The sequence below is a fragment of the Lathamus discolor genome, chromosome 3 (genome assembly GCF_037157495.1).
Source record: "Lathamus discolor isolate bLatDis1 chromosome 3, bLatDis1.hap1, whole genome shotgun sequence".
Lineage (NCBI taxonomy): Eukaryota > Metazoa > Chordata > Aves > Psittaciformes > Psittacidae > Lathamus > Lathamus discolor.
In genome coordinates, this window is record NC_088886.1 from 133,007,249 (window position 1) to 133,033,937 (window position 26,689).

General features: G+C 39.8%; 1 protein-coding gene across 4 annotated transcripts; it reads left to right on the forward strand.

Moving 5' to 3' along the window:
* STAMBPL1 (STAM binding protein like 1) lies at positions 1–25,267 on the forward strand. Of its 4 annotated transcripts, none has more exons than XM_065671856.1 (12): positions 4–311; positions 8,504–8,624; positions 11,033–11,220; positions 12,612–12,829; positions 15,815–15,890; positions 17,828–17,923; positions 19,236–19,590; positions 20,157–20,281; positions 21,175–21,312; positions 21,959–22,071; positions 23,630–23,729; positions 24,928–25,267. In XM_065671856.1, exons 3-12 carry the CDS (start codon positions 11,137–11,139, stop codon positions 24,982–24,984), a joined length of 1,362 nt encoding a protein of 453 aa, XP_065527928.1. In that variant the 5' UTR covers positions 4–311; positions 8,504–8,624; positions 11,033–11,136; the 3' UTR covers positions 24,985–25,267. The 4 variants fall into 4 exon arrangements, with proteins under 4 accessions (XP_065527931.1, XP_065527928.1, XP_065527929.1 ...); XM_065671857.1 differs by lacking the exon at positions 8,504–8,624 and adding an exon at positions 9,726–9,896; XM_065671855.1 differs by lacking the exon at positions 8,504–8,624.
* Positions 25,268–26,689: the final 1,422 nt, after the last annotated feature.

Here is a 26,689-nt window from a genome sequence, read left to right on the forward strand (position 1 = left end):
GACCCTGCGGTGCAGAGCGGACCGCGGCCACGCCGCTCGCCCCGGCGCCGCGCAGGCTCCTCCCTTCGCCCCGCACCGTAACCCGGGCTGGCTGCGGCGGCGCAGGGCGCTCCGCTCGGCTCCTCACCGCCGTGCCGCAGGCACCTGCCCGGTGCTGCGCGGCGTGCCCACGGCACCGAGTCCTGGCGGCAGAGGCCCGGGCCGCCCGGCCGCTCCTGCCCGCTCCCCGAGGCCCCTCGCAGCGCGGCGGGCGCCCCTCGCTTTGTCTCCAGAACCGGCCGCAGCAGCCGCTCACACGGATGAGGGATCCGGTAAGCAGCCGTCGCCTTTCCCGGGGAAGCGCGGGGCAGGGAGCCGGCGGAGCGCTGCTTCCATCCCGCTGCTTTGCGCCAATGGTCCCTGCGGGCAGAGGGAGAAGGGGGTGGCGCCGCGCTGTGCCGTGCCGTGCCCCTTCCGGGGCCGGGGAGCGGTGTGAGCCGTGGCCGGTACGAGCTCCATCAGCCCCTCTCCCGTGGTGAATGTCCCTGGTGCGTGGTCACCCCGTCCGGTGCCCGCCCCGGTGTCAGGTGCCGCGGTCCCGGGAGGCCCGTTGGAAATCGCCCTCCTCCAGGCAGGGCGGAACTTTGTGTGCGAGGAGCCTCTGGCGTGTGCGTGCCGGGGCGAGCAGGATGGTGCGGGGGTGCCGCGGGGGATCGCGGTGCCGCTTCGTGCGGGAGGCCAGAGCAGCGAGTCCCGCTGGGCAAAGCTGCGGGCTTCGCTGCGCCCACATAAATAGGTGATGATAGGTAGTGTGGTGGGGAGCAGAGTTCGGAACGTTACCGTGTGTCCCAGAGAAAGCAAACTCAGAACAGCACTCTATTTCTAAATAATTTCCATGTACTTCTGAAAGATCAGCATCAGAACTTTAAGTGAAAGAATGTAAAAAAAAAAAAAAAAAAAAAAAAGGCGAGAAGAAACAGTGTTCGCTGGGCATCAGTAACTGTCCCGTAAGCTGTTTCTGCTCGAGTACCTCATTTTGTACCTACCTCTGACTGAGTGCAAGTGCGCTGAGAGCGTAATTCACTTCTCTCACACATGGATGCACTGCCCTGTTTCAGAAGGGTGGCAAAAAGTCACTTTTGGAGGAATTCCTCTCGGTTTGGAATTATTTTATTTAATATGCCCATGGTTCTGAATGCTTGTCTGAGAAGTCATGGGCAGGAAAACACCACCTTTTACTGAGAACAGAAAGTGGTGAGATTATGAAGTCTTGGATGGACTGTCGTTCCTAAGGAGTTCATTCCTCAGGCAAAGGCCAGGTTTAAGAAAGTTCTGTTTTTACAGAAGTGGATTTTCTCCTTATTGCAGGCTAAAGAGCTTGACCGTCCAAAGCTGTGGTTAGCATATATTTGATAAATTGCCTTAGACCATCAGGTCCTAGAAAATAGGATCCAGACTCAGAACTTCATGAAATACTCTTAGGAGAATGGAGTCCAGGTTTGTTGTTACGGATGTTGCAGAAGCAGTATATTGTATTACTCTAACAGCTGGATTTTCTGATATACTAAACACATTTCTGCCTGGTATGTGGCATGTTTATTCATACCTTTAGGTGCTAGTATTGATAAGTCCAGAATTTCATGGATCACAGGAAAGTGTAGGAAGCATTCCTCCCAGTCCTGTATAATTCTGTAGGTGAAAATTTCATGCTTACATTTCTTTAATGGCATTTTTAATGGCTGTAAGTGCAGGGGGGTTGTTTTGTAGTATAATGTTTAAAAACAAGGTTCAGTGTCTTGATCGATCCTGCTGTCATGTGTATTATTAATATTGCTGTAGGGTTACTGCAAAGGCATTTCTCATGTAGGTTTTTTTTTATGTGCATGAAGTATGTTCAAGGTCAGGCCTTCAGGCATTTCCTGGAAGTTAATTACCAAGCTGGGGAGAAGTATAGCTCAAGGTGAGGGGCATCATGAACTCTTCAACTGCTGAGGGAGTGGCAAGGTCACTTACGCATGAACGCACAGAGCACATGCTGTATAAAAATAAATATTTGGTCTCTGCTGGACTTGTACGCATAGGGGGCTTTTTTTCCCCCTGTTCTTATCTAATTCCTGAGATTTTATTTCTGTATCAAAGGTTACATTTCAAGTTTGTGTTCTGAAACCTAGTTTGCTGCCTTGAAAGTCTTTGTCTAGATCGTTGTAATAAATACTTAAGATTTAGATTGCCATGCCAGAAAACATATTTTCTGGCCACAGTTTCCATTATAAATAGAAGTATTGGTCCATTAAATCAAATTTTTTTGCTTGTACAGTTCATGAATGATCCGTGTGTAGTGGCTTCATGCTGTTGTTGCATTGGCATCCCTATTGCAAAAATTCAGCATTTTCAGTTTTACATGGATGGTGATACCTTGTGGTAATGCTGTGAGTCAGGCACCTGCTCAGACACAGCCCATTGCCTAGCATTTCCTACTGGCAGCTCTAGATGACTCACAGTTCAGCATAACATGGAACTGCATTAGGGAAGCTGTGGGCTCAACGTGCAAAGCATCTTCCTCTTAGCATCTCTGAACCATCTCATCTGTTGGCCAGCTAGTGCTCAGCTTTGACATTCTGGATAATTCAGCTAACTTTCAAGCAGCCCTGTGAGCTGACTATGTTACAGTCAGTGCTGCTATAAAATGTGTGCTTACCATTGTCAATCTTTCAAATTACAAAAGAGATGAAATATTGTAACTATCCAAGTAGGGGAAAAAAAAAAAAAAGAAAAAAAAAAAAGAAAGGTCTAAAGCACACTATATTCTTCTCTTAGTGCCTGATATTCCTGGGTTTCTTTTCCCCCATCTGCTCATAGCATGAGAAATCCTGAATCACCTAGGATAGGGAAGGAGGTCAAAGACTTCATTATGAAACCAACTAACTGTGTTATCTTACTGTAAGCATCATATTGCAGAAACATGCCAGATTAACTGGTAGTTATTTGTACTGGTTGACCACATTCCATCCTTTGGTAACATAGTTATTAGCTTTTTACTTGCGCTTTGCTTACTTAACCATTAGTGTACAAAATAGTCAGAATCCATTGAACTAATGCCCCAAATTAGTTTTTGTAGATTTGAGACCACAAGACAAGCTTCATTCTTTATAGACAATTTAATAGACTTCAGATGAATTGTGAATTTGTATGGGGGCTTTGATCAACCTGGTCTAGTGTGGTGTCCCTGCCCATGGCCAGGGGGCTGGAACTAGGTGATCTTTAAGGTCCTTTCCAACCCAGACCATTCTATGATTCTATGTCAGAAATGTCAATTAATTTTAATTCTCCTTTTTTTATCGCCTGTATTTTGAACCATAAGGAAGTAAGGCAGAATACGAATTTTCAACAGATAGGACAAGAAATTTATTGTTGCAGCCACTTATTCACCCAGTTAACAAGTATCCTTATTAAAGGCTATAGAGTGTGAAAGTGTTATAAAATTAAGTAGCAAATATTGCCAGAAGAATCATTACCTTTATAGGAAGAACCGGAAGTTTCTTAACCCTTTTTTATTCTAGAAGGACTTTGCCTTTGCGGGAAATAGGGTTACAGGTAGAAAAATCCGTGAAATCATGCTTTTTACGTTTCTTGGAAGTCTATGAAGCATTGCAGACCTCTATGCCGATTTTAGCCTCTCATTTGTTTCCCTTAGCAACACAGCTTCTGGTCTTTATGTTGGAAGTTAGTTTTATCAGTGATGTTATGTACTGCAGATATCTCTTTTTTCAGTATTTCAGCTAAATCATCAAAGAATAAATTATATTAGAATAGCTATTTCTTTTATTTCTGCCCTCTTCTGGTTTACTGTGCCTTGATATACTAATTTTCATGCAGGATCGCTGTGGATTTCCTAAAGGAAGGAAAATGGCACTGTTTTGCTATGCCACATCTAGAACACCTTTTTAGTGGGTCACTGTCAAGATGCTGTTCTATATTGCATAAGTATATTTCAGTGACTGCTGAAAAGGCTACTGCTTGTAATCCAAGACATTCTAACATCAGTGATACTTTATCCATTATGTTAAAAATGCTTTTCTGCTGAAACTGAATGGTGTTAACAAAAAAGGGAGAGGGAGGGATTGTGTTTTGTTTTGATACAAGAAACCACAAGAGAAAGAACTGTCAGCAGTTCACAGATGCACGTTTCAGTGTTCAGTATTTCTGGTCTGGTTTTAGCATATTCTCTTAAAAGTGACTAATATCTTTGTAGGCAGAGCATATTAATAAATCTGGTAGGGAGCCATCACCTATGTGTACAGCTCAGATGCATAGGGTTATGTTGTAGCAGCACAAACATACTAGATTTTGACTTCAGAATAGTCTGCATAAAAATAAATGAGAAAATAGGTGGAGTCAGAGGTCTCCTCTGTGCGCTGAAGCAGTGGGAAAAGCCTGTAGGTTCTACATTCATATTCTCTGTAGCAAGTAAAAGACAGGATCTTCCATGTGTCATTTTGGATGTTATCTGAATATTGTAGTGGCTTATCAGTCTCAGCTGACCCAATAGCAATATAATTTTAGTGCCGTTGCTTCTTAATGCAGTAATGTTTGTATCTGTTCCAAAAGGAAAACTGTCCATAGAAGACAGGCAGTCAATGATATTCAAGTGGCTACATTAACTAACTGCAATAATCCAAATATTTCTACAGCAACAATAAAAGTGTTCAAATAATTGGTATAACTTTTTAACTATAAAAAAAACAGACCCTTATGTCACCCACAGTTTCTGTAAGTGAAAATACAGCTCAGTTTTGTGAGGTAAGATACAGCCCTGCACGGCGTAGCCATATAGGCAGGACTTGGGTTTGGCAGAACTGTGCATGGAGGATCTCCTCTGCACGATTTCTCCCTCTCAGTACCCAGAGCAGGTGAAGATGCTATTGTTGACATGCTGCAGACACAATCTGCAGAGAGACCTGTGGGCAGTGTGCTGGGAGATGGGTGGGTCTGGTCCTTCACAGTAGGTGAACAAGAGGATATAATCCTGACCCACTTCTAAGAAAGATGATTGTATAGCTTGGCAGCCGTCTCTGGGAATTAGTGGCGCCTGGGAGGAGGTCTTGGCTATGTTTTAAATGGAGCCATGTAGCTATGGGGCAGTGCTATGAACTGTTACTGAGACAGGCATTTCTACAGACAGGTTTAGTAGCTCTTACTATGAAGAACAACTTCTCCGTTGAAAGATGTGGGGTTTTCAGCAAGCAGCTCCTTGTGGTGCTTCTTTTCAATGAAAAGCCATTCTGTTGGTTTTGGTTGATTGTTTTGTTTTTTTTTTTCTCTGCATGAGAGAATGATTTTGCCATGACATTCAGTGCTTTGTTGTTTTTTCCAGAAGAGACTACTTGCTATACTAGCTGAATCATTTGCTGTAGCAGTGAACAGTTGTTTCAGGAAACATGTTGACAGATGAACATGCTGTTTCTTTTTGGAGAGAACCAACAGAAGGCAGTTTTCTGTTTAGGCTGTTTGTTAGCAGATTTTATATCAAGACCAAGTGTGTGTATAAATTACTGTGTGCTGTGCCAGTATATGGCCTGGCATTTCAAAAAGAGCTGAATGAGTTTGGTGCCTGCATTTTTAACCTATTCTTCACCAAATTCACTTTAACATTTCAAGGTACAGAAGTACAAGTATCTGCATCATGGGTGACATTGACCTGAAACAGTCCTTTATCTTGCAGTCACTAACTGACCCTTTTATATTTTGAGACACATCTAAATTCTAGGAGTCTATAATCATCACACTTCTTAGTATAGAAAAATGGACTATTACTGTTTTAACTTCTCATGACAATACTGAAGTAACCTTTTTCTTACCATGGGCTAAATGCAGAGTAGTGCTGTCAGGTAGTTTATAAAAAGCAGAACTATGCCACATTTTATCTCCTATATTAGCAGATATTTCTCAGTATTAGGATTGGGATCCTTATGTATGAACTGAAGTGAGTAATTTTGGTGGTAACCACATCTGGGCTTTACATTCCACGGAAATATAGAACAAAAGGATGAATATTTCTGAAATAATCCACTATTTAAAAATATGCAAAGACTAAATCATTGCTAATGCACTAGGTCCCTGTTATTCTTAACATAACCTAAGATTTGAATCAAAATGTTCTTTGAAAAGTTTTACCCCTTATCTCTAGAATGCAGTGTTTTAGTAAGACCAATAGTCAAAATATTGACAAATGTTTCCAACAGTGGTGAAGTCAGTGTGTTATGACTAATTCCCTTGGTATTTAAAAATATGTTACAAAGGGGAAACAAAGTTTCAAAGTAATTAATAGCAATGTTTCAAAGTAACTACTAATGAGTAAATCAATACTGAAGTTTGGCAGTTGCTTGTTTATAAATATAAAAATCTCATTCAACATTTGAAAACCTCCTATTAAAAACTGAAGATGGAAAAGCAGCCTCAAGATAATATTGAGTAGTTGAAATTCAGTCCTTATGCTGTACAGTCAGCTAGCTTCTGGAAGGTACTGATACTCTGAACTCCTCTTTGACTGTGTCTTCTTCAGCAAGTTTGAGCAGCACAGCTTCTGCTGGGGTACCACCAGTCACTGTGAGCATCCTTTGGCAGAACATGGTCCTGCTTGGCTTCACTGTCTTTGCTGGTGCAGTCCTCCTACATAGTCAGGTTATCTTGGTGAAGGATGTGTCATAATAAAGGGACATTTCAAAGCCCTCCATAGGAATGCCTGAAGACAGAGAAAAGCTTTTTCTGCCCAAACTGTGAGCTGGCTTTACACAAGCCATTGCAAACACAAGATAATGTAACATAAATAGTTCATACTGCACTTGAGCTAATAAGCCTTGCTGTGCAGCTATGTGCACCACATCTTTCTATCACTGAGCATAGTTATGTAGCTTGAAAACTTAGCAGGGTCATGCCTCTCAGGCTCCAAGCACAGGCAGAGAGGCTCATTTGTCCACATCCATCCTTCCTGACAACTGTTTGAAACATGCCAGCATGCAGCAAGTTGTGAGGGTGTTGGAGAATTTGTGATGAATTATGATATTATACCTCTCAGAAAACCGTGAGAGTTTGTGTATGCATTCTCCAGATCTTCTCATGCCACCTCTGTCTTACTACTCTGCTCTTGAGGTACTCTGTATGTCTTGATACACATATTCTATCTTTATGTATTACTATTTGCATATACTTCTAAGTTAAAATTTCTCTCTCTGCTTTTCACTTCCCTGGTACTTGGTACCATGTTTGTTAGCCTGAACAGAAAGAATCACTTTCAGTGCCATTTAAAATGCTGATTTTCTCACTTTGCTCTGTTTCCTATAACTGAAAGCATTTGGTTTAATCTAGCTGGATTTTGCAAAGGATTAATGCATAGTAAAAGAAGCTGGATCATATAGGAAAGGAAATGTTCTTTGAGGATTTGTTGAGGAGTGCCATTACCAGTGAAATCGAGAAAAGTTTCTTAACTGTTGAAAAGTTGTTAAATTCTTATATATAATAACTGTCAGAAAAGATATAATTAGAAAAAGCTTGATTTGCATGCTAAATGTCCAGGCATTTCTTCTTAATCAGCATTACCTAAGTCCATCTAAGTTAGTTGGAGTGCCTAAAACTGTAAAGCAGAAAAAGATGCATCTTTAGTCCTTGAATTTAGAGCACTTGGCACTCTAATATAAACTAAGAGAGCTCCAAGCTGGCGTTATTTCTTATGGCCTGTGGTTAGGGTTGGAGTGTAGTTCACTGTGTTAGCTTAACTATTTTGTATGCTTGAATATAATTAGCTGTAGTTACACAGAGAGGTTTGGTATTTTGCTCTTTTAGAGTGAAATGTAAATGTTTTTCCAAAAGACAAAGAGAATGGGCAATTCTTGTAGGCACTATACAAGCTCTTAGGGTGCATTTTCAGAGCCAGCTTGTATTGATCTAGGACAGTACTGCCTCAGAAATGGGCAAGTCTGCTTGCTGGCTTCATGTTTCTGCCTGCTCCCTTGCATTTCTGAGTTTGAGAAGGAAGTAATTAATTTTAAATTTCTATTTGTTTTTAATTTGGATCAGATACAACTTGTCTTGAAGTCACTGGTGTCAACAAAGTGGAAGTACAAAGAAGTGTGGTGGGGGTAAGAGGAGCCCCTTGGCAGTGTCATGGCCTTCAGCCAGCTGAAGGTGATTGTGAAGCTGTGCCATGAGGAGCATTATGCACAAAGGCATCCCAGGGAACTGACTGTGGTGGTGTTTTTAGTAAAGCTTAACTTTCTGCATTTTAATTGTTTATAATTCTGGCCAGTGTGTCTGGAGTGCAGTCATAAGAGAGCCCATGTTCTTTTTAGTTTTAGGGGTATTTTAATTACGCTGCCATCTGTAATAGCTAATATCTTTGATTTTTATTTGGCATTTTTGTAAAAGTGATACAAGTTCATCCTAGTATGTATTCTTTATTTGCAGTGTCTGGGTTTTAATGTATTCCTGAAGCCAAATTTAAACAGTCAATTTCCTCTTTCATTTGCAGTGATTCTTCTGCTAAGCTCTTGCACTGTGACAGAGCTTCTTCTTCCTTTCAAAATTGTGACACAATTTTGAGGAAGTGTGATTTTTTGCTGTTACCAGATGTCTCCTCTTCAAAATACCTGGTATTACACTTTGGTTTTCCTTATTATTAATACTTCTTTAGTTTTAAAAATTCACTGAAATCATATTTATAACTTTATATTCTTAAAGTCAATCAAAATGAGAAATTTTTGCAGGTTAAGAGTTCCATGATGTCTCCCTGTGCCAGTTCCAAAAAGATTTTGGTTGGGGGATACCATAGGCTTCTTTAACAAAAGCCTCTTTGGGAGTACTGGCCCCAAAAACCCAAACCAAACCACCAATTTGTGGCTTTTGTGTTTCCCACTTGTTGCAGTAACATTTTTCCCCTTGCCTACCAGGAAGACGGAAAGGTTTAGGTGCAGTAATAGCTGAAAGAAGCATATGATCCATATCCCATGCCCTCCATTGGAAAGCATACTCTTAAATGTTCATTTCCTAACTAGGTTTTGGAGAAAGTCAAAGTAGTTTTCTTGCCCAAAAGCTGCTAACCAAAATAGAGAACTGAATAGAAATACATTTCTTCTTTACTTTTGAACAATTTTTTTTTTTTTAATATATAAATCAAATTCTAGAATATTTTGCAGTTGTCATACTTGAGCGTACCCTAGACCAAACCCATCCTTCCATTCAGCTATTGTAGATCTCCTTTTGTAATTGTTATTCCCAAGCCACACAGAGCATATGAATGCAGGGTCTCTCACCGAAGATTTTATTTCTGCTTAGAATTTGGGCTGCAGTTGTAGAAGACTAATGTGAGCTCTGCACTGGCCAAGCTTTTAACCCTCTCCTTTCACAGTCGACCACATTTAGGGTGGCTCAGCTGAAGAAGGGTTTCACATGGAACTAGGCTTAAGGCAGTCGATTTCTTTGTATAGGCTAAAGCAAAAAACTTTCATTACTGTGATCCCCTGGGGCCTTTCTACAGTTCATGAATAGGCAATGAATAGGCTCTTCTGCCAAGGTGATCTTTTACACCAGAGCTCCGTGATATAAAATTAAATTGTTTAGAGAACTGTTTCCATTAGGACTGCAACCACAACTAATGTTGATGTCTTGGGCGTATATGACATGTTCCATTTTTTTGTCACAAGTTGTGCAAGGATTTGTAATACTTTAATTTCAATACATTAATTTCAAAACAGCAGGTCTTGGAATTGAATTCACAGACCTGTGACATACCTGATGATGAAAGTAAAAGTCCTGAAAGTGGAAAACATGGATATAAAGTCAAGCAAGAATATATTCATTGAGACTGAGAGGTCGTACAGAAAAGTGGAGGAAGACCGATTTAATAATGCGGCATAAGAATACCAGTAAGGACTTTTACAAGTAAAATAGGATGATTCTGATTATTTCAAAGAAAGTCTATTACTGAAATGAATTTAATGTCCCCTGTAATACTTGCACTAATGGTTAAAATTAATGACTGATCTAATCACAGATACTGTTAGTTTTTTGAGAAAATAAGGTTGCACTAATGGTTAAAATTAATGACTGATCTAATAGATACTGTTAGTTTTTTGAGAAAATAAGGAAGACTCAAATACAGAAATCAATACTTGGGAAACGCAGCCAACTAAAAGCATATTAGGGTTGTTTTTCTCTAACCCAGAGTCCTCTAGCTTCTAGAGAGAGATGTGCTGAGAAAATATCTTTGCTGAACCCACTCTTTATGCTTTTATGAAAGCATAAAGCATATTTATTGCATCATATAAAGTGCCTTTGACATTCAGGAGCACATCTGTTTAGATTGAGTGCACATAAGTGAAAAAAACACATTAACAGCTTCTTTTTTGTATTTCCAGTGTAATTTAAATAATTAATTTCCCTTTCACAGTTGGGTTTTTAATTTATTTTTTTCTGATGGCCACATGTCTAAATATTTGTCTTCACTGTTCAGAGCTGTGCAAGGAGCAATTAATATCAGTTAACTCATTAGAGTTCACTGTATTTTGAGTGTTGTTGAAGTCAGGAACACATGGTGCTTGAAGTATTTTCTCTGCTTTACATTACTGGTATGAGTTTGTGCTCAGTTTAATTATAGGTTTAGCAGAAAAAAAGATGACGATTCACAGTGCTTATAATTGTATTTGTCAAAACGTACTCTCAAGGAAGCACAGATTCTGTGATTAGTCTTTGAACTTCGGAGTTTTTCACTTAACACTTGAAAGTTGGGGAGGTGTGTTAAGTTACTGCAAAAATTGTAAATGTAACTTGTTATTACAGTGGATTTGAACACATTATAATGTTAGCACAAGTCATCTAGTCCAAACTGTCCTGTAAGCCCCTACGCATTCCCGTTTTAAATTCTAGATGCCTGGTAAATTTTAGATTATTATTAAATATGCAAATACTGTGATAGTGAAGTTATGAGTAGGTGCAGGCATGCAAACTTACATGACATTTGAATGTAGTACTAAATCAGAATGACTTGCCTTATTTTTTCCAGCACATGACCACAATTATATATCTATGTTTCCCTTGGGCTAATAAACCCTGAGACAGCTGGCTGCAAATATTGAGTGCTGGATTCCCACTGCCCTTTGCAGTCAGATGGAGACTTTGGAGGAAAAGAGCAATCTCCTTGGTTTGCAGACAGAAAACAATATGGAACAATCATTCACTGTCAGCTCATTGGTATGTATTACAAAGAAATGCTTAAATGGCTGAGCACCCTCCCTTTCAAATAGGAAACAATTCAAAAGAGATGCTTAGCAGTGTTGGCTGTCAGCTACAAGGGTTGCTTCCTGCATGCTGCCAGTTCCTCCCACATTCTGCCTGATGGCTTTGTTGCAACATACTTTATTTCTATGTATGTGGTTTATGGGGTTTCAACTTGCTTCAGTGATCAGGTTTTTAAGAAGTTGAAATGAACATTTTGAATAGAAAGAGTAAAAATTTTCATCAGAGTAAGAGGAAATAACTTGCAGTAGTCAATTATTTAGCCACTTAAGAGGAAGTTTATTATTATAATAAACAGCTATGCTTCTTCAGTAGAGTTAGTTCTAACTTCTTGGGCTGTAACTGCCTTGTTTGAAACTGGAAATGAACATTTGAAGTGAACTGTTGACAGAGCAGGGAAACTTACTGCTCTTTATTAGGAACTATACCCAGCAGTCGCGTGATGAAGTCAGAGTATTCAGGCCTTCCATCAAATTATTACAATAACTTACGACAGAATCCTGTAGAACTTCATATATGGAGGTTTCTAAAGAGAGCACACTTTGTGTTGCCTTGGATAATTTCTACAGAGATTTACTTAATTTTCTTTTTTTTTTTTTTTTTTTTGTGTGTGGGGGTGGGATCTGAAGATTTGAGAAGGGGGTAAGGTCACTTTTTATTTGTGATTGCAATCACTATTAATTTGCAATTGAGAAGCCAATTCCTGTTTTGAGAAAAAAAGCTCAAGATTACTGTGCTCAGCTCTGGGACCCCCAACACAAGAAGGACATGGAACTGCTGAAACAAGTGCCAAGGAGGGCCACGAGATGATCAGAGGACTGGAGCACCTCTCCTATGAAGACAGGCTGAGAGAACAGTGCCTGTTCTGCCTGGAGAAGGGAAGGCTCAGGGGAGACCTTATAACAGTCTTCCAATACCTAAAGGGGGCCTACAGGAAAGCTGAAGAGGGACTTTTTACAAGGGCAAGTAGTGATAGGATGAGGGAGAATAGCTTTAAACTGAAAGAGCGGAGATTTAGGTCAGAAATTAGGAAGAAATTCTTTACAGTGAGGGCGGTGATACTTTGTGTAGGTTAAAGCAAGAGAAGCTTTGCCCGGAGAGGATGTGGCTGCCCCATCCCCGGCAGTGTTCAAGACCAGGTTGAATGGGGCTTTGAGCAACCTGGTCTACTGGAAGATGTCCCTGCCTGTGGCAGGGGGCTTGGAACTAAGTGACCTTTAAGATCCCTTCCAACACTAACCATTCTGTCATTCTATGATTTCCTTTGAGTTTCTTGAATAAGATCACTTACTGAAAGCAAAACATAATACCTGGTTCTGTTTGCCAACCTCTCTGTTCTTTTTCAGAAAAAGCTGGTAGCTATTCCTGACCATACAGACATCTCTGTGACCCCAGAAGAGAGAGTACGTGCCTTAAGCAAACTTGGCAGCAATATCACAATCAATGAAGATATCACTCCGCGTCGTTACTTTAGATCTGGAGTAGAGATGGAGCGAATGGCATCAGTATATATGGAGGAGGGAAACCTGGAGAATGCTTTTGTGTTTTATAATAAGTTCATAACGTAAGAAACTGTTTGTAGTCTTTACAGCTTGTAATTCTGAGTAAACTGAAGAGCTGCAGTGAAAATAGGGCACACCTTTAGCTTAGGGGAAAAATGTTAAGTGTGTTCTTGCAGAATAGCTTTGTTCTCCGGAGATCTTTAACTAGAGGCTTTATTGTAATTTTGTCTCAACTGTTAGTACATTGCTCCTATCCATCTATTAATTGCCAGACGTGAACTAGCCTAATATAGAGAAGTTTAAGTTTACTATACCAGGCTACACTATGAGCACTGTTTCCTGTATCTGTCAGCATATTGGTAAAATAAAGTGCATGGCTTAAAAAGCAATGGTTAGATAAAATTTCTGAGCCTTTAGTAGCTATGCCCTATGAGTTTCTGTGGATCTTAAAGATGGTAGTATTGCACAGCACTTAAAAAACATGAAAAAATAGCTTTTTGCCTCATTTTAGTTTTCTTCCCTAAAAGGATTAAGTAAAATGTATTGCTGCTTACATGAATAAACACAAAATCCACAACATATGTTCTTTGCATGATTATTTTTCCCATGCAAACTACCAAATCTGGAGAGCTTTCTCTGCAACTCTCAAAATAACCAGCTGAAAAATATATCAGTGGCAGATTTAAAACTCGCTAGTTTTGTTATAGTATCGTTTGGTTTTCTTACTTCTGAAATGGGTTTTTTGTACTCCCCGAGGGCCCCGGATTTCTATAGCCCCAGAAGGAGTCAGGACAAAGGAGGAGTTTGCTTTGGTAGATGAGGATTGGGTTAGGGATCAGCTATGCAAACTGGACATCTGTAAATCGATGGGTCCGGATGGAATGCACCCACGGGTGCTGAGGGAGCTGGCGGAGGTCATTGCTAGGCCACTTTCCATCATCTTTGGTAAGTCGTGGGAAACGGGCGAGGTGCCTGAGGATTGGCGGATGGCAAAGGTCACACCAATCTATAAGAAGGGCAAGAAGGAGGACCCGGGTAATTATAGACCGGTCAGCCTTACCTCCATCCCTGGAAAGATGATGGAACAACTTATTCTTGACTCCATCACTAGGCATATCAAGGATGAGGGGGTCATTAAGAACAGCCAACATGGTTTTATGAGGGGGAAGTCATGTATGACCAACCTTATAGCCTTCTATGAGGAAGTGACTAGGTGGAGGGATGATGGTAGAGCGGTAGATGTAGTTTTTCTTGATTTCAGTAAGGCATTTGATACTGTCTCCCACAGCATCCTCATAGATAAGCTAAGGAAGTGTGGGCTTGACGATCAAGTAGTGAGGTGGATCGAGAACTGGTTGAAAGGAAGAAGGCAGAGAGTTGTGGTCAATGGCGCAGAATCTAGCTGGAGGTCTGTGACTAGTGGAGTTCCTCAGGGGTCGGTGCTGGGACCGGTGCTGTTTAATATTTTCATCAATGACCTGGATGAGGGAACTGAGTGCACCCTCAGCAAGTTTGCTGATGACACAAAACTGGGAGGAGTGGCTGACACACCAGAGGACTGTGCTGCCATTCAGCGAGACCTGGACAGGCTGGAGAGTTGGGCGGGGAGAAACTTGATGAAATTTAACAAGGGCAAGTGTAGAGTCTTGCATCTGGGGAAGAACAACCCCATGTACCAGTACAGGTTGGGGGTTGACCTGCTGGAAAGTAGTGAAGGGGAAAGGGACCTGGGGGTCCTGGTGGATAGGAGGATGACCATGAGCCAGCAATGTGCTCTTGTGGCCAAGAAGGCAAATGGCATCTTAGGGTGCATTAGAAAGGGAGTGGTTAGTAGGTCAAGAGAGGTTCTCCTCCCCCTCTACTCAGCCTTGGTGAGGCCGCATCTGGAATATTGCGTCCAGTTCTGGGCCCCTCTGTTCAAGAAGGACAGGGAATTGCTTGAAGGAGTCCAGCGCAGAGCCACAAAGATGATTAAGGGAGTGGAACATCTCCCTTATGAGGAGAGGCTGAGGGAGCTGGGTCTCTTTAGCTTGCAAAAGAGGAGACTGAGGGGTGACCTCATCAATGTTTACAAATATGTGAAGGGTAGGTGTCAGGATGATGGAGCTAGGCTTTTTTCAGTGATATCCAGTGATAGGACAAGGGGCAATGGGTGTAAACTGGAACATAGGAAGTTCCACGTTAACATCAGGAAGAACTTCTTTACTGTAAGAGTGACAGAGCACTGGAACAGGTTGCCCAGGGGGGTTGTGGAGTCTCCTACACTGGAGATATTCAAGGCCCGCCTGGACAAGTTCCTGTGTGATGTACTGTAGGTTACCCTGCTCTTGCAGGGGGGTTGGACTAGATGATCTTTTGAGGTCCCTTCCAACCCTTGGGATTCTGTGATTCTGTGAAATTTTTATAATGGCATACCTCTTTCCTCCTCCCCTATTTTCCTCATGCTTTGAAAACTAGACCAAATCTTTCTTATTCCACTTAATTTTAAACATCTGTATCTCTATAAAAAGAGGGTCTGGAGATGAACATCATACAAATTGCTTTGTATTCCAAAGTCTTTGCAGCTGAGTATTGCCCTAATTTAGATGCCAGAGTAAGTTCAGAACACTGCAGTTAGCTGTGCAGCTTGGTCTGGTAAAAATAACTGTTGTAACGACAGTCAGTTCTGCATTCTGGACTTCCCATGTAAGATTTAGTATTTCAGGTCAGGACAGATAAAGACAGTAGAAACACTATTTACTGACACTGACTAGGTGTATGGTGATTTTGAGAGCTATTTTTAGGTGCTGGCTGCTAGTTAGCTCTCTTTTAACCTAACCAAAATATGTTTAGATGTAGAAAATAATCTCCTGTCATTACCCTATGTGTCCCATGCAAGTCTCTACAAGCATTTAAGTGTTAGTTTAAACAAATGTGTAGAAACCTGCTCTGGGTCAGCTGGAACTCAGTGTTCAACAGTTATGTGAAACTGATTTTTCTGCCAACATAAAAGCTCTTGTCAATGTTCCTGTAGCTCCTGAAGTGAACACACACTTTTAATTTTCTAGATTGTTTGTAGAAAAGTTGCCCAATCACCGAGACTATCACCAATGTGCAGTACCAGAAAAACAAGATATTATTAAGGTAAGGTTATGGTTTCTTGGCCTTTAAGAAATGTTTGCCCAGAATTTCTACTTATTTTCTCAGCACTCCCAGTTCACGCATACCCCATGGCAGCCACCACACCTCTCTTCACTAACAATTCATGTCTTTTTTGGTTTAATCACCTGATCACTATTGGAAATCATATTATCGATCTGCAAAGTGAACAAGAATACTCTGTGAAGAAGTTAGTAGATTGTGGGAAACCCAGGTACATCTATTTCTGGAAGTCTATATTTTAACTCAACAGTACTTAGAGTTTGATTCTGGTCCTAGTTACATGAGTAGATAATGGTCCAAACTGACTATTGCAAACAGGAAAACAGAGATGTGTGGCATTACTGGTGTCTGTGCAGTATTTGTTTACCCTGCTAAATAATCAAAGTATATTTTTGCTTTATTATCAAATATGTAGTTACTTCATACCAGATTTTTCCCTCCACTTGTGTATAAAATAGTTTTACTTTCTCTTTTTTTGAATTTCAAATACAGTCTTATTCTGAGCTTAAACTGTCTGGAATTGCCCAGTGAGAATTGTTAGAATAAGCATAAGTGCCCTTTGCTTCAAGCTGCCATATTTGCATCCTTTCCCTACAGTTAAAGCTCAGTGGTTTTATATTCAAAGCTGTCAGGGTCCAAATGGGGAAAACCCTAGTGCTGGAAATGTTGCGTTCAAGGTCCCCAGAGTAAAATTAAGACACAAGCAAGGTCATGTACCATAATCAGTCAGTTTGTTTATAATTAAAAGACAATTATAAAAAATGAAATTGCTATAAAAAAGATAGCGATAGGACAGATCAGAAAAGAAGATAGAAATTCATTCATTCATTCATAGTGCAGAGAGATAGCCACCACTATGGATCCAAAGGTGTCCCGAGGGTTCATAGTCGCTGTCCTCGGAGTCCTCCAGGGTCTGTAGCTGGCATCAGAGGACAGTGTCCCCAAGGGCCTGTAGTAGACTTTGGAGGTGGGTGATTACCTTTTTCCCCTTTCATTATGAGGTGAGGGGTGTACCTCTGTTCTTAATGTCACCTACTACACATTCCTGGTGGACCAGTTTCACTGGCCTTGCAGCCAGCTCTTCAACTGTGCATTTCTGTCAGCTATCCTTGAGGTAATGCACAGCAATTCCTCACACCAGTCCTTGAGATAATGGATGGAGGAGTCTTAGCTCAGCTCCTCCCACCCATCTCTCAGCTAACGGACAGTGGAGTTCCATCTCAGTTTCTCATACCAATCTTTGAGACAATGGACAGTGGAGTCTGGTTTCAGTTCAGTCTCTCACAAAAGCCAGAATGCTTCATGTCAAATTTTTGGCTGTGTCTCACACAGTGGGGCACTCAGTAGGATTAAGCAAATGGTCTCTTTCCCTCTTTTCCCTACAGCCTCTAAATTATTTTGTAGTAGCTGTCTGCATTAGTAGAAAACATGGGGCATTGTTTTTGTTTTACAAACAGGGGTGTCACAGAAAGCTGTCTCTGCAAATAAACAAAAATATGGCTATATTCAGACATATTTCTGTCTACGGAGTCCCAGAGAAAACTGTGATGATCCTACCTGAAAGTTTGACTTAGCTTCTTTAATAAATTACACCTACAACAAAAATGTTAGTCATCACATGGTTATTAAAGAAAACAGAGATAACAGCAATCTGGAAAAGAAGGATTAATCTTGCATTGAGATAAGTAGTAGTCACATCACATCTTTCACTGACATATAGCTTTATTGAAATCAGTGTACTACAGAAGTTTCATAATATGATGAATTAGTTCCTTTCTTTCCTGGGAGAAGATCAGTACTTTTTTTTTCCTATTTTGTAATTTTAAGGTCTGTATTACAGCTGAGTTTGTTTTCCAGGTGGTTCTTTTAAAAAATGGAAAGTAAACTTATCTCTCTTTCTTCCCCATCCCCCCCCAAAGAAACTGAAGGAGGTTGCATTTCCACGGACAGATGAATTGAAGAGAGATCTTTTAAAAAAATACAACTTAGAATATCAAGAATATATGCAAAATCAAGTAAGTTTTATATGCTTATTAAATCATTGTTGGTATGAATTTTTTTCTGTCATACGAAGCGTCTTAAAAATGAAGCAGTAAAATGCCAGTTCTGCAAGAACCTGATCATTTCACAGACTGCTTAAAATGACTTCTCACTTCTCAGAATCTAACCAGTTGGTCATTTGAAAATAAATAATGCAAATGTGTGCTTGGAAATAAATGTGCTGTGATGCTTACTTAATAACTGTCTACAAGTATCTAAATAGATCTTGGGTACACTGTGGTTCTGTTTTGTAAGAAGGGTGCTGTTAATACATCTGTATGAGTATATGGAAAAAGTCCCTTAGCTCCTAATAAGTTCCAGTTTGAATTGAACCTGCTTTAGTCTTTAAATAACTGTAAATACTTGTGTCTTGTGTATTGAAGTCACTGAGAACAGGATCTGTAGTTTTAAAAGCTCGTCTTGGAAAGAGTATCTGGGAAAAAATGTCTTTTTCTTTCCTTCCCTTAAAATTGACTCCATATTCCTGTCACTGATCAGCTTGAGGCTTTCTTTCCTGCTCTGTTTTGTTCATGACATTTAAGAGATGACTTTGCTGTGGGGTTTTTTTTTTTTTCATTTGCTTCTGAAGATGCTTGAAGTTCTCCTTTACTGGGGAAGGGGAAGGGCCATCAAAACCCAAAGCTTCCCTTACAGTTTGTGGAGCAGCAGGTGGCTTGGGGACAAGGGGATGTAGACCAGGGCGGAGAAGCCACCCAATGTGTCTGAGGCTGGGGAGGCTATGCACCAAAGCCAGATTAAGCAATTCAGGGAAAGCTAAGGAAGGAAAGTAGCAGAAGAAATTTATCCAAATAGCAACTTATCCAAACAGCAGCAACAAGCAACAAAACCAGATAACAAAATGGATTATGAAATCTACCCAGAAAACTCATGTGTTCATAGATCTCTTGTTGCATTAAAAATTACAAGGGTTTACTCTTCTGTCTAGTCTCTTTACCATCACTGTTCTGAAAAGTCTTGTTCTGATGACTTTATATATGGCAAATGAGGCCAGTGTTATAGCTGCTAAAGAAAAAACAAAACAGCACGCAGCACACATATGCAGATTGGAAACTTCATGTTAGTAATTCCTTACTTTCTGTATTTCCCTCCATATCCTACTGCATTTGGGGATATAGTTGTATTTGCCAGTTCAGCAAATTTCAAAAGACTCGATTTTTAATGACAGGATTTGGTGGTTTTATTAAACAATTGGATTGCTTCTTTCCCTTCATTTTTTGTAGCTTTTTTATGTGTTTTGAGAATGTCACAGTTTTCCATATGTTTCAGAACAAACGTAGAACTGAGTTTCTGAAGAAACTAGAGCATCAAAAGCTAATAGAGGCAGAGAAGAAACGAATCGCGCATATGAGGCAACAGCAGCTTGAATCAGAACAGTTTCAATTCTTTGAGGATCAACTTAAGAAGCAAGAACTAGCTCGAGATCAGAAAATCAAAGAGAACATGGTTATGTCTGAACAGATAGATGGAAGTACGCTATCTTGTATTTCTGTACCAGACAACAGCTCCCTATCTACCGCACTGCTTCAAAAAAAAGAGGGGAGCAGCAAATCTGGCTGCGCTGGGCATTCACCTCCAGTAAACCGGGTCTTAAAGCCAGCAGCTACTCTAAGTGCTGTTCAGAGTAAGTGCAAAGATTTTTCTTTAATTTTTTTTATCTGCCTCTTTGCCGTTTATAGCAGCCCGCATATTGCATATGCTTGCTTATGTCCATAGTGAAAGAAGCATGAACCGGTTCATGTACCCACAGCAGTTCCATATAGTTTCTTCATTTTAAGAGAAGAGATTAGTTGCACAGTTTCACATTTTCCATTTGAGTACCAATAGATGGATCTGGGGACTGAGCCTTAGTGTTCCTGTGTAATGAACTCCAAATCTTGCTGTGGACTTCAAGACAAAAAAAGCAGAACCTGCAGTGCTTCACCCTGGAAAACCCTGGCCAGGGATGGTATCAGCTCCCTGTCACCTCAGGAGCAGGGTAGTGGGCTTATTTTATGGGCTGGTGACCTCAATTTAGGGTGAAGTGATTGTGCCATGGATTTCTTCTTGTTAGAAATCTGTGATTTGGAATTATAATTCTTTTACTTTTAATAATTTCTTGTAACTGTGTTTCCTTATTTTAAGGAACTTCACTGTGTAAGCTGCAAATGCCTTTTTCTCTCTCTCTTTTTTTACTTTCTCTTTTGTCAGCTCAATTGGCAGAAGCACTCAGAGGCGTCATTTTGCCCAGGGATCTCTGTCACAAATTTCTGCTGTTAGCAGAGGCAAATACTTTAAGAGGAATAGAGACATGTGGAATTCTCTGTGGAAAACTGGTACAGTTTAACCCTCACATTTGTTTGGGGAAGACATTTGATAGTGCTGTATTTTCCTGTAATGTCTTGATCTCAGAACAAAAGCAGATCTAAACAATTAGTCTTCAGTGTAATTAACTTCATATTATAAATTGAGTGGTCACTTCAGCAGTGTAGGCTTGCCTTATTGGGGAAACATCTGATCAAAGTACACTGCTGTTCTAAAAGGTAACAAGTTTTTCAGCTGTACATGCTGTACAATACAGGCTTTTTCGAGTACTTTCTCTGCCATTCATGTAAGGTAAGTGAGGTTTAGTTGCAGGACAATGAAATATAAAGACTGTTAGAATCTACAGGAGTCATCAAATTCATATCAGCACAACAAAAAAGAAAATCCCTCCCCCCATCAAGCTGTACTACATCTGATTTTCAAGCTGGGTTTGTTTGTTTTATTTTGTTTTGATTTTCCTTTGACCTAGATAACAATTAATGTCCTTTTAGAGCAAGGAAGCATGCCATGGATGATGCTGGCATATATAGAATTTTTAGGATGATGTCCAGGTGTATTGGAATCATATAAAGAGAAAGAATAGCAAAAGTAGTGATGTTGCAAATGTCACAGAAAATAGTATTCTCAAACCTCTTTTTTTGTGTTATTTTAAAGGACAACCTTTTCAGAGTCATCTCTGAGAACACTGCAATACAACAATCTCGTGTTGTTGCTAATACTACCCTGTATGTTTTCATGATAAAATGTTAAAGCATGTTTTCAGGTGCAGTAAGTCAGTATAGCTGCACTGGAATCAGCAGAGCTATACTTCTTTGGTTTAGCTGATAGGCTGACATCTTTCACATCCTGATTTAGCATTTATTCATTAGTTCATTTGTTCAAACAGTCAATGTTTGTTTTACAGACACATAATGAATTTACTATCACCCATGTAATAGTGCCAAAGCAATCTGCAGGACCAGACTACTGTGACATGGAGAATGTGGAAGAGTTATTTGGTATTCAGGATCAGTATGATCTCCTCACTTTGGGTTGGATCCATGTACGTATGACTCATAGATTCCAGCTTTTCTATATCGGCTCTGCATACTATGTGGAAAAAAACCTTGGAAATAACAAACTGAAGAAATAACTGGAATAATCCGGATTAATTTGCTCACTTAATTCTCATTGTTGTCATGTAAATGAGCACTAATGTTCTCCACAGATAAGTGTTTCTTAATGCAGTTGAGCTATCCTGATGACACAATAGGCCTGCATTTGCAGGTACAACTTCTGTTTATGTTGACCTAGGGGTATTTTATTACTTTCTATACATTTATTTTCTACTGTATTCAAAAGGGGAGGGGAGGGAAGTATTGTGTTGTTTAAATTTCATATTAATTTCAGTCTTGGGGATATTGGACAATTGAGTGATTTGCCTTTGTCTTGTGCTTCTTCATTCCACCCTTTTTCCCCCATGATCAGAAAATTGCTTGTGCATCTAGTTGTGAATATGCCGCCATAAATCTTGTACTGAAAAGCCACCCTAACAATGTAGAATCTGGTTTAACAGAAACTTAAGAAACCAATGTGGGGAAGTACTGATGCTTTCACTCGTTACAAATTATTGTTCCTTCTTGAATGTATATCAACCTTGATTTGTAAGAAGTATTTCATGATGTTGAGTTTTCCTTTTCTTTTTGTAGACACATCCAACACAAACAGCATTCTTATCCAGTGTTGATCTTCATACTCATTGTTCTTATCAGCTAATGTTGCCAGAGGCCATTGCAATTGTTTGTTCACCAAAGCATAATGAGTGAGTTCCGATTTTTCTAAGTAATATTTAGATATTTTCCCATGCTCCTTATTGCAAAATCTAAGTGCAAACAGCACATGTCAACTGGGATGAAGGGCAGGAATACTGTATTGTGAGTTTGCTTTCTTTAGATTGCTTAGACTTGCATTCCAATTAGTCTGTATGCACAGGATTGTTTATGGCTTCTTTCTCCTCGTCCTCCTTTCCCAGCCCAAAGTTTTAAATTTTATTTATTTTCATACCCTGCTCAGTCGAGTAGTAGTGACAGGAGCTGTTCTTCTGGAGACCTCACTGTCAGTGCCCTACCACAGACCTAGCTTCATTCTGTCTGGTGAAGGAAGTAGAGGGGTTAGATGTATTTCTCTAGGATGATCTGGAAAATGCAGTTTGGAAAGTAGAAGGGTAAAGATCACATTTTTTATAAAGTCCTATTTTTGTACTTCATAAAATACAAACAATAAGTTTCTGGAAAATAAATGAAAATATGTAAGTATTAATGTGAAGGTATATAATGGAACAGCTTGCCCAGAGAGGGCGTGAAGTCTACATCCCTGTAGATACTCAAAACCAGGACATGGTCCTGGGTAACCTGTTTAAGGCGATTCTGCTGAACCAGGGTGTTGGACTATCTGTAGAGGTTCTTCAACCTCAACAATTCCGTGATTCTGTTTTGGAGTGCTTGGCACTTCAAGACCGCGGGGCTAACTCTGTTTTTTAGATGGTGCATTTCTTCGGCCTTCTTTTCTGGCCTTCCACTTTTTCAGATAACTTCTGTGAATCCCATTCTGCTTGCCTAGTTTCCTATATGATCCATTCAGTTAGCGCAGATCTAAATACAGGTTGAGTGACAAGTGCATTAAGCTTTGTGACCTAGAGTACACCTGCATACCTTTTCTAATCTCTGGTCTTTCAAACTTCTTTCATAGTTTATGATGATACTCTGTAACCAAATGGAATCTGTTACTACTATCTGTAACATTTATCGATGAGGTTCTGTCCTGCAGCTATTAGGTATTAACGTTCTTTTCAGAAGGATGGGGTTTCTGACATTTTAGTCGACACTCAGTTTTAGGTCATACATACGCAGCAGTGCATTTTGTAGTACTTTGTGTTTCTTAATTAGCCAAGAGTGGGAAGGATGTCTATTCTCACCAGTCATTTACACAGCTAGCTTAAAGGCTGCTCTATTTTAAAGTTGTCCCTCTAGAGTTCAGTGAGTGAAATGCGATCCAGAACACCTAAGTTTCTGGTTTTATCTTTTCTGCGTGAACTAGCCTCGGCCCTTAGTAGCCTAACCTGCCTAATGGGAATAGCTCCAGTACTGTGATCTCTTTTTTTCACTCTTCCCTTCCCCTCATCATGTCTTCCTTTACAAGAATACAACTCCCCTCGATTTCAAATACTTTTAAGAATCCAACTCAGCCTTGGCTCCTGTGTACCGAAGGTCATTGAGTACCATTCTGTTGTCTTTCTGTTAAGCTAAGCAATTTGCATGTGAAACCTTGAACATGTGTTATGGGAGCAGTATGTAACAGGAATTTCATGTTTTGCTTTCCAGCACTGGCATCTTCAGACTTACTAATGCTGGCATGCTAGAAGTTTCTGCTTGTAAAAAGAAAGGTTTCCATCCGCATACAAAGGACCTTAGGTTATTTAATGTAAGTATATAATCCAGCATGGTCTTGACTATTCAAATTCTTGCCTGTGGTTCTGCTGCAAGCAGAAATTGTATGTGCTTCAGGTTAGATTTCTTTATAGTTTTTCCTCCATGTTAATAATTTGTTACCCGCAATTCATTCATTGCCCATGATTTTCCACTGGCTTCTCAGTAACTACCATATCTTTTGATGTTTCAATTAGCATAGTATGCTATATCTATAGTATAGTTAGAATTGTCATAAATGGCACTGTCATCCAGAAGAAAACAATTTTTACCGTTGAGTAATGAAGATTTTCTTTCTTAAGAAAACTCATTCTCCCACTTCAAATGCAGAACGTCTCATATAGTTCAAACAAAAATGATCAGATACAGAGAGTGATGCTGAAGAGCACTGGAAATTACTTCTTTGTTGAAGGACTCTCAGAATATCAATGTTACTCCTCAAAAGGAGGAGAAATTTGGGTTCTTTGTTTTCTTCTCTTCTTCTGTTGTTGACTGTAGGGATAATGAGAAGGTTGTCCAACTCTGAAAAAATGTAAGACTTCTTTTTCCAGATGGGCTCTTTTCAGTGACCCTTTACAGACTTAGTTCTTTAACGAAGTTACTGCCCATTTGAGCTGATTTATATTCATTAGACACACTGCTGGTATTGTATATTGAACACAAATATCTTTTCAAGTACAATCCCTAAAACACATGGATATTACAACAAAACCAATGAGATCACAGCCTCTAAAGACACAACCTAGTCCTAAATGCTTAAAAAAATCCACTATATGGGCAGACACATCTGAAACTACTGCAGGAGAACAACAGTGTTCACACATTCCTTGCTGCTGTCCCCCATCACCTTTTCTAATGCAGCACACACCACCTTCCTTCTCCATTTGAGGTATCCCACACTGTGATACATAAAGGATTGCACAGAACTATAATCTGTCTCACAGGCTAAACCTGAACAATATTATCTTTAGAAATTTATTTCTGATTAGATGTTGTAGTCCTTGCTTTATTGAGCATTCTATACCTGTGATGGTCAGGTTTGCCTGTCAACAGGCACAGTGACACATACAGTCAAGGCTGGTTAGATAGGCATAGTATTAAACAGGCTCAGAAAATGAAAAAGAAACGATAGCCCTCTTATGCTGCTTTACGGAGAATTATTTTTGTGACTAATGGTTTGACTTCTTCTGCAGCCATGTTCCCATGTGGTCGGGAAAGACATAAAGATAATTGTGCTGGATCTGAGGTGATACAGATGGACAATCACTATGTTACTGTACAAATGGCCAAACCAGAAAAATGGATCCCTGTTTTTCCTACATTTTCAGAAATGAATTTTATATTTATACATTTTAGATTGAATGGTTTGATATTTATTGCTCTAGCCTGTTTCAGAGTTATTTTGTTGCTCCTTCAAGGTGGATTTCAGTGGCATTACCCCTGAATCTGTAAACAAATCTCACCTATAAACCACAATAAAAATAACTTCAAGCAACAGTAACTGTGTTGAAATAAATAACGTTTCTTCTGTCACATGTTGGCATTAATTGCTTTCTAGGAACTAGAGATTTTTAACAGCGGTTGGCTTTTTGTGACCTCTAGCTACTTACGTCTCTTCACTGCTTCAGAGTCTTTGCATTATATGTAGTAGAGACAAATATAGCATTTTGGGTCATTTTTGGGTTGGTTTCATTTTTCATCCTTTTCAATGTCCCATCCTTGTATAGCTCAACTCTTGGCTAAGTTATTAGCAGAAAATACTTAGGAAAACACAAGTCTTTTACCTGACAGCTGACTATCATCACATCTTGAAATATGAGAGATACATCAGAGTCCCCTGGAGAAATGTGTCTTCTCCAGTGACCCTGCAGTAGAAACCTTTATTTGAAATAAAGTTCTTATCCCAAAAGGGATTCCTTGGATCTATCTAGTGTTAGATAAAAAGATGTAGATAGAGTTAGAAGGAAGAACCATACAAAGTTATTTGCTCTTACAAGAGTTTATTTAGTGTCTGTTCCAAGAACCTAGATGGGCTGTACTTTAAATAGCAAGGTTAGTACAAAAAAGTTCGGAACATGTGCTAACAGTCAGAAGCTGGACAAGATCTGGAACCCAGGGGTTATGCAGACATGGTAAATAACAGGTGCTGTTGCAAAGATGTTACAGTTTGAAAGATAACACTTAACAGAGGAGTGAGGCAAACTATTGAGTTTAGACAGGAAAATAGGTAACAAAAATAAATAGCATCTTTTATCCTGAACTCTAATGCATCCAGATTGCAGCAAGTTCCTTAGAACTGACCTTTTCCAGATCTGTCTCAGTGAATTCTTTTTTCATGTATATACTTTTAAGATTGTATCACTAGCATCAGCTGCTATGCATATACTTCTAGTTGAGTATCAGTTTTTATGTATTTAAGACTATAAATGGAATCAGAAAAAATATCACAGAAAAAGAAAACTGTCTAAATTATCTTATCTACTTCGATTACATTACACCCCCTGCCCCCATAAAAACAACCCGGTTTTGTAGAGAAAGTGTATTAAGCCAGCTTAATTACCCTTTAGAACTTGCAGAAATCATAACATAAAAATAACAGGCTGCCCTCATCCCAAGGGCATATGATAGGAAAGTCACATGTTCAATCTAATATTAGTGTTTAGATGTGCTCCCAAATGAACAGATTCTTTAAAGAAAACACACAGCATTGTTGTAGTACGCATCGTACATCTCTGGGGCACAAACTGTAAGAAATTAACATTTCCAGCGTGACAGCTGTGAGATAAGAAGTGGTGTGGATAGATAATATTTCTGGATAGAGCAGATGCAAAGCAGAGTGCAGATGCTCATCCTGATATCGAGCACACGCTATGCTCCTTTGGTACTGTCCAGAGCTTTGGAAAAATTGGAACTGGTTCTGTTTGAAGACTAAAATGCTTTCAGAGGCTAAACTTT

What these genes read in the sequence shown, in the direction of transcription:
- STAMBPL1 (XM_065671856.1), top strand. Translation starts at nt 11,137, where the DNA reads ATGGAGACTTTGGAGGAAAAGAGCAATCTCCTTGGTTTGCAGACAGAA. An exon ending in AAAAACAAGATATTATTAAG is followed by an intron (nt 15,891 to 17,827) that starts GTAAGGTTATGG and finishes CCCCCCCCAAAG; the next exon opens with AAACTGAAGGAGGTTGCATT. An exon ending in TACTCTAAGTGCTGTTCAGA is followed by an intron (nt 19,591 to 20,156) that starts GTAAGTGCAAAG and finishes CTCTTTTGTCAG; the next exon opens with CTCAATTGGCAGAAGCACTC.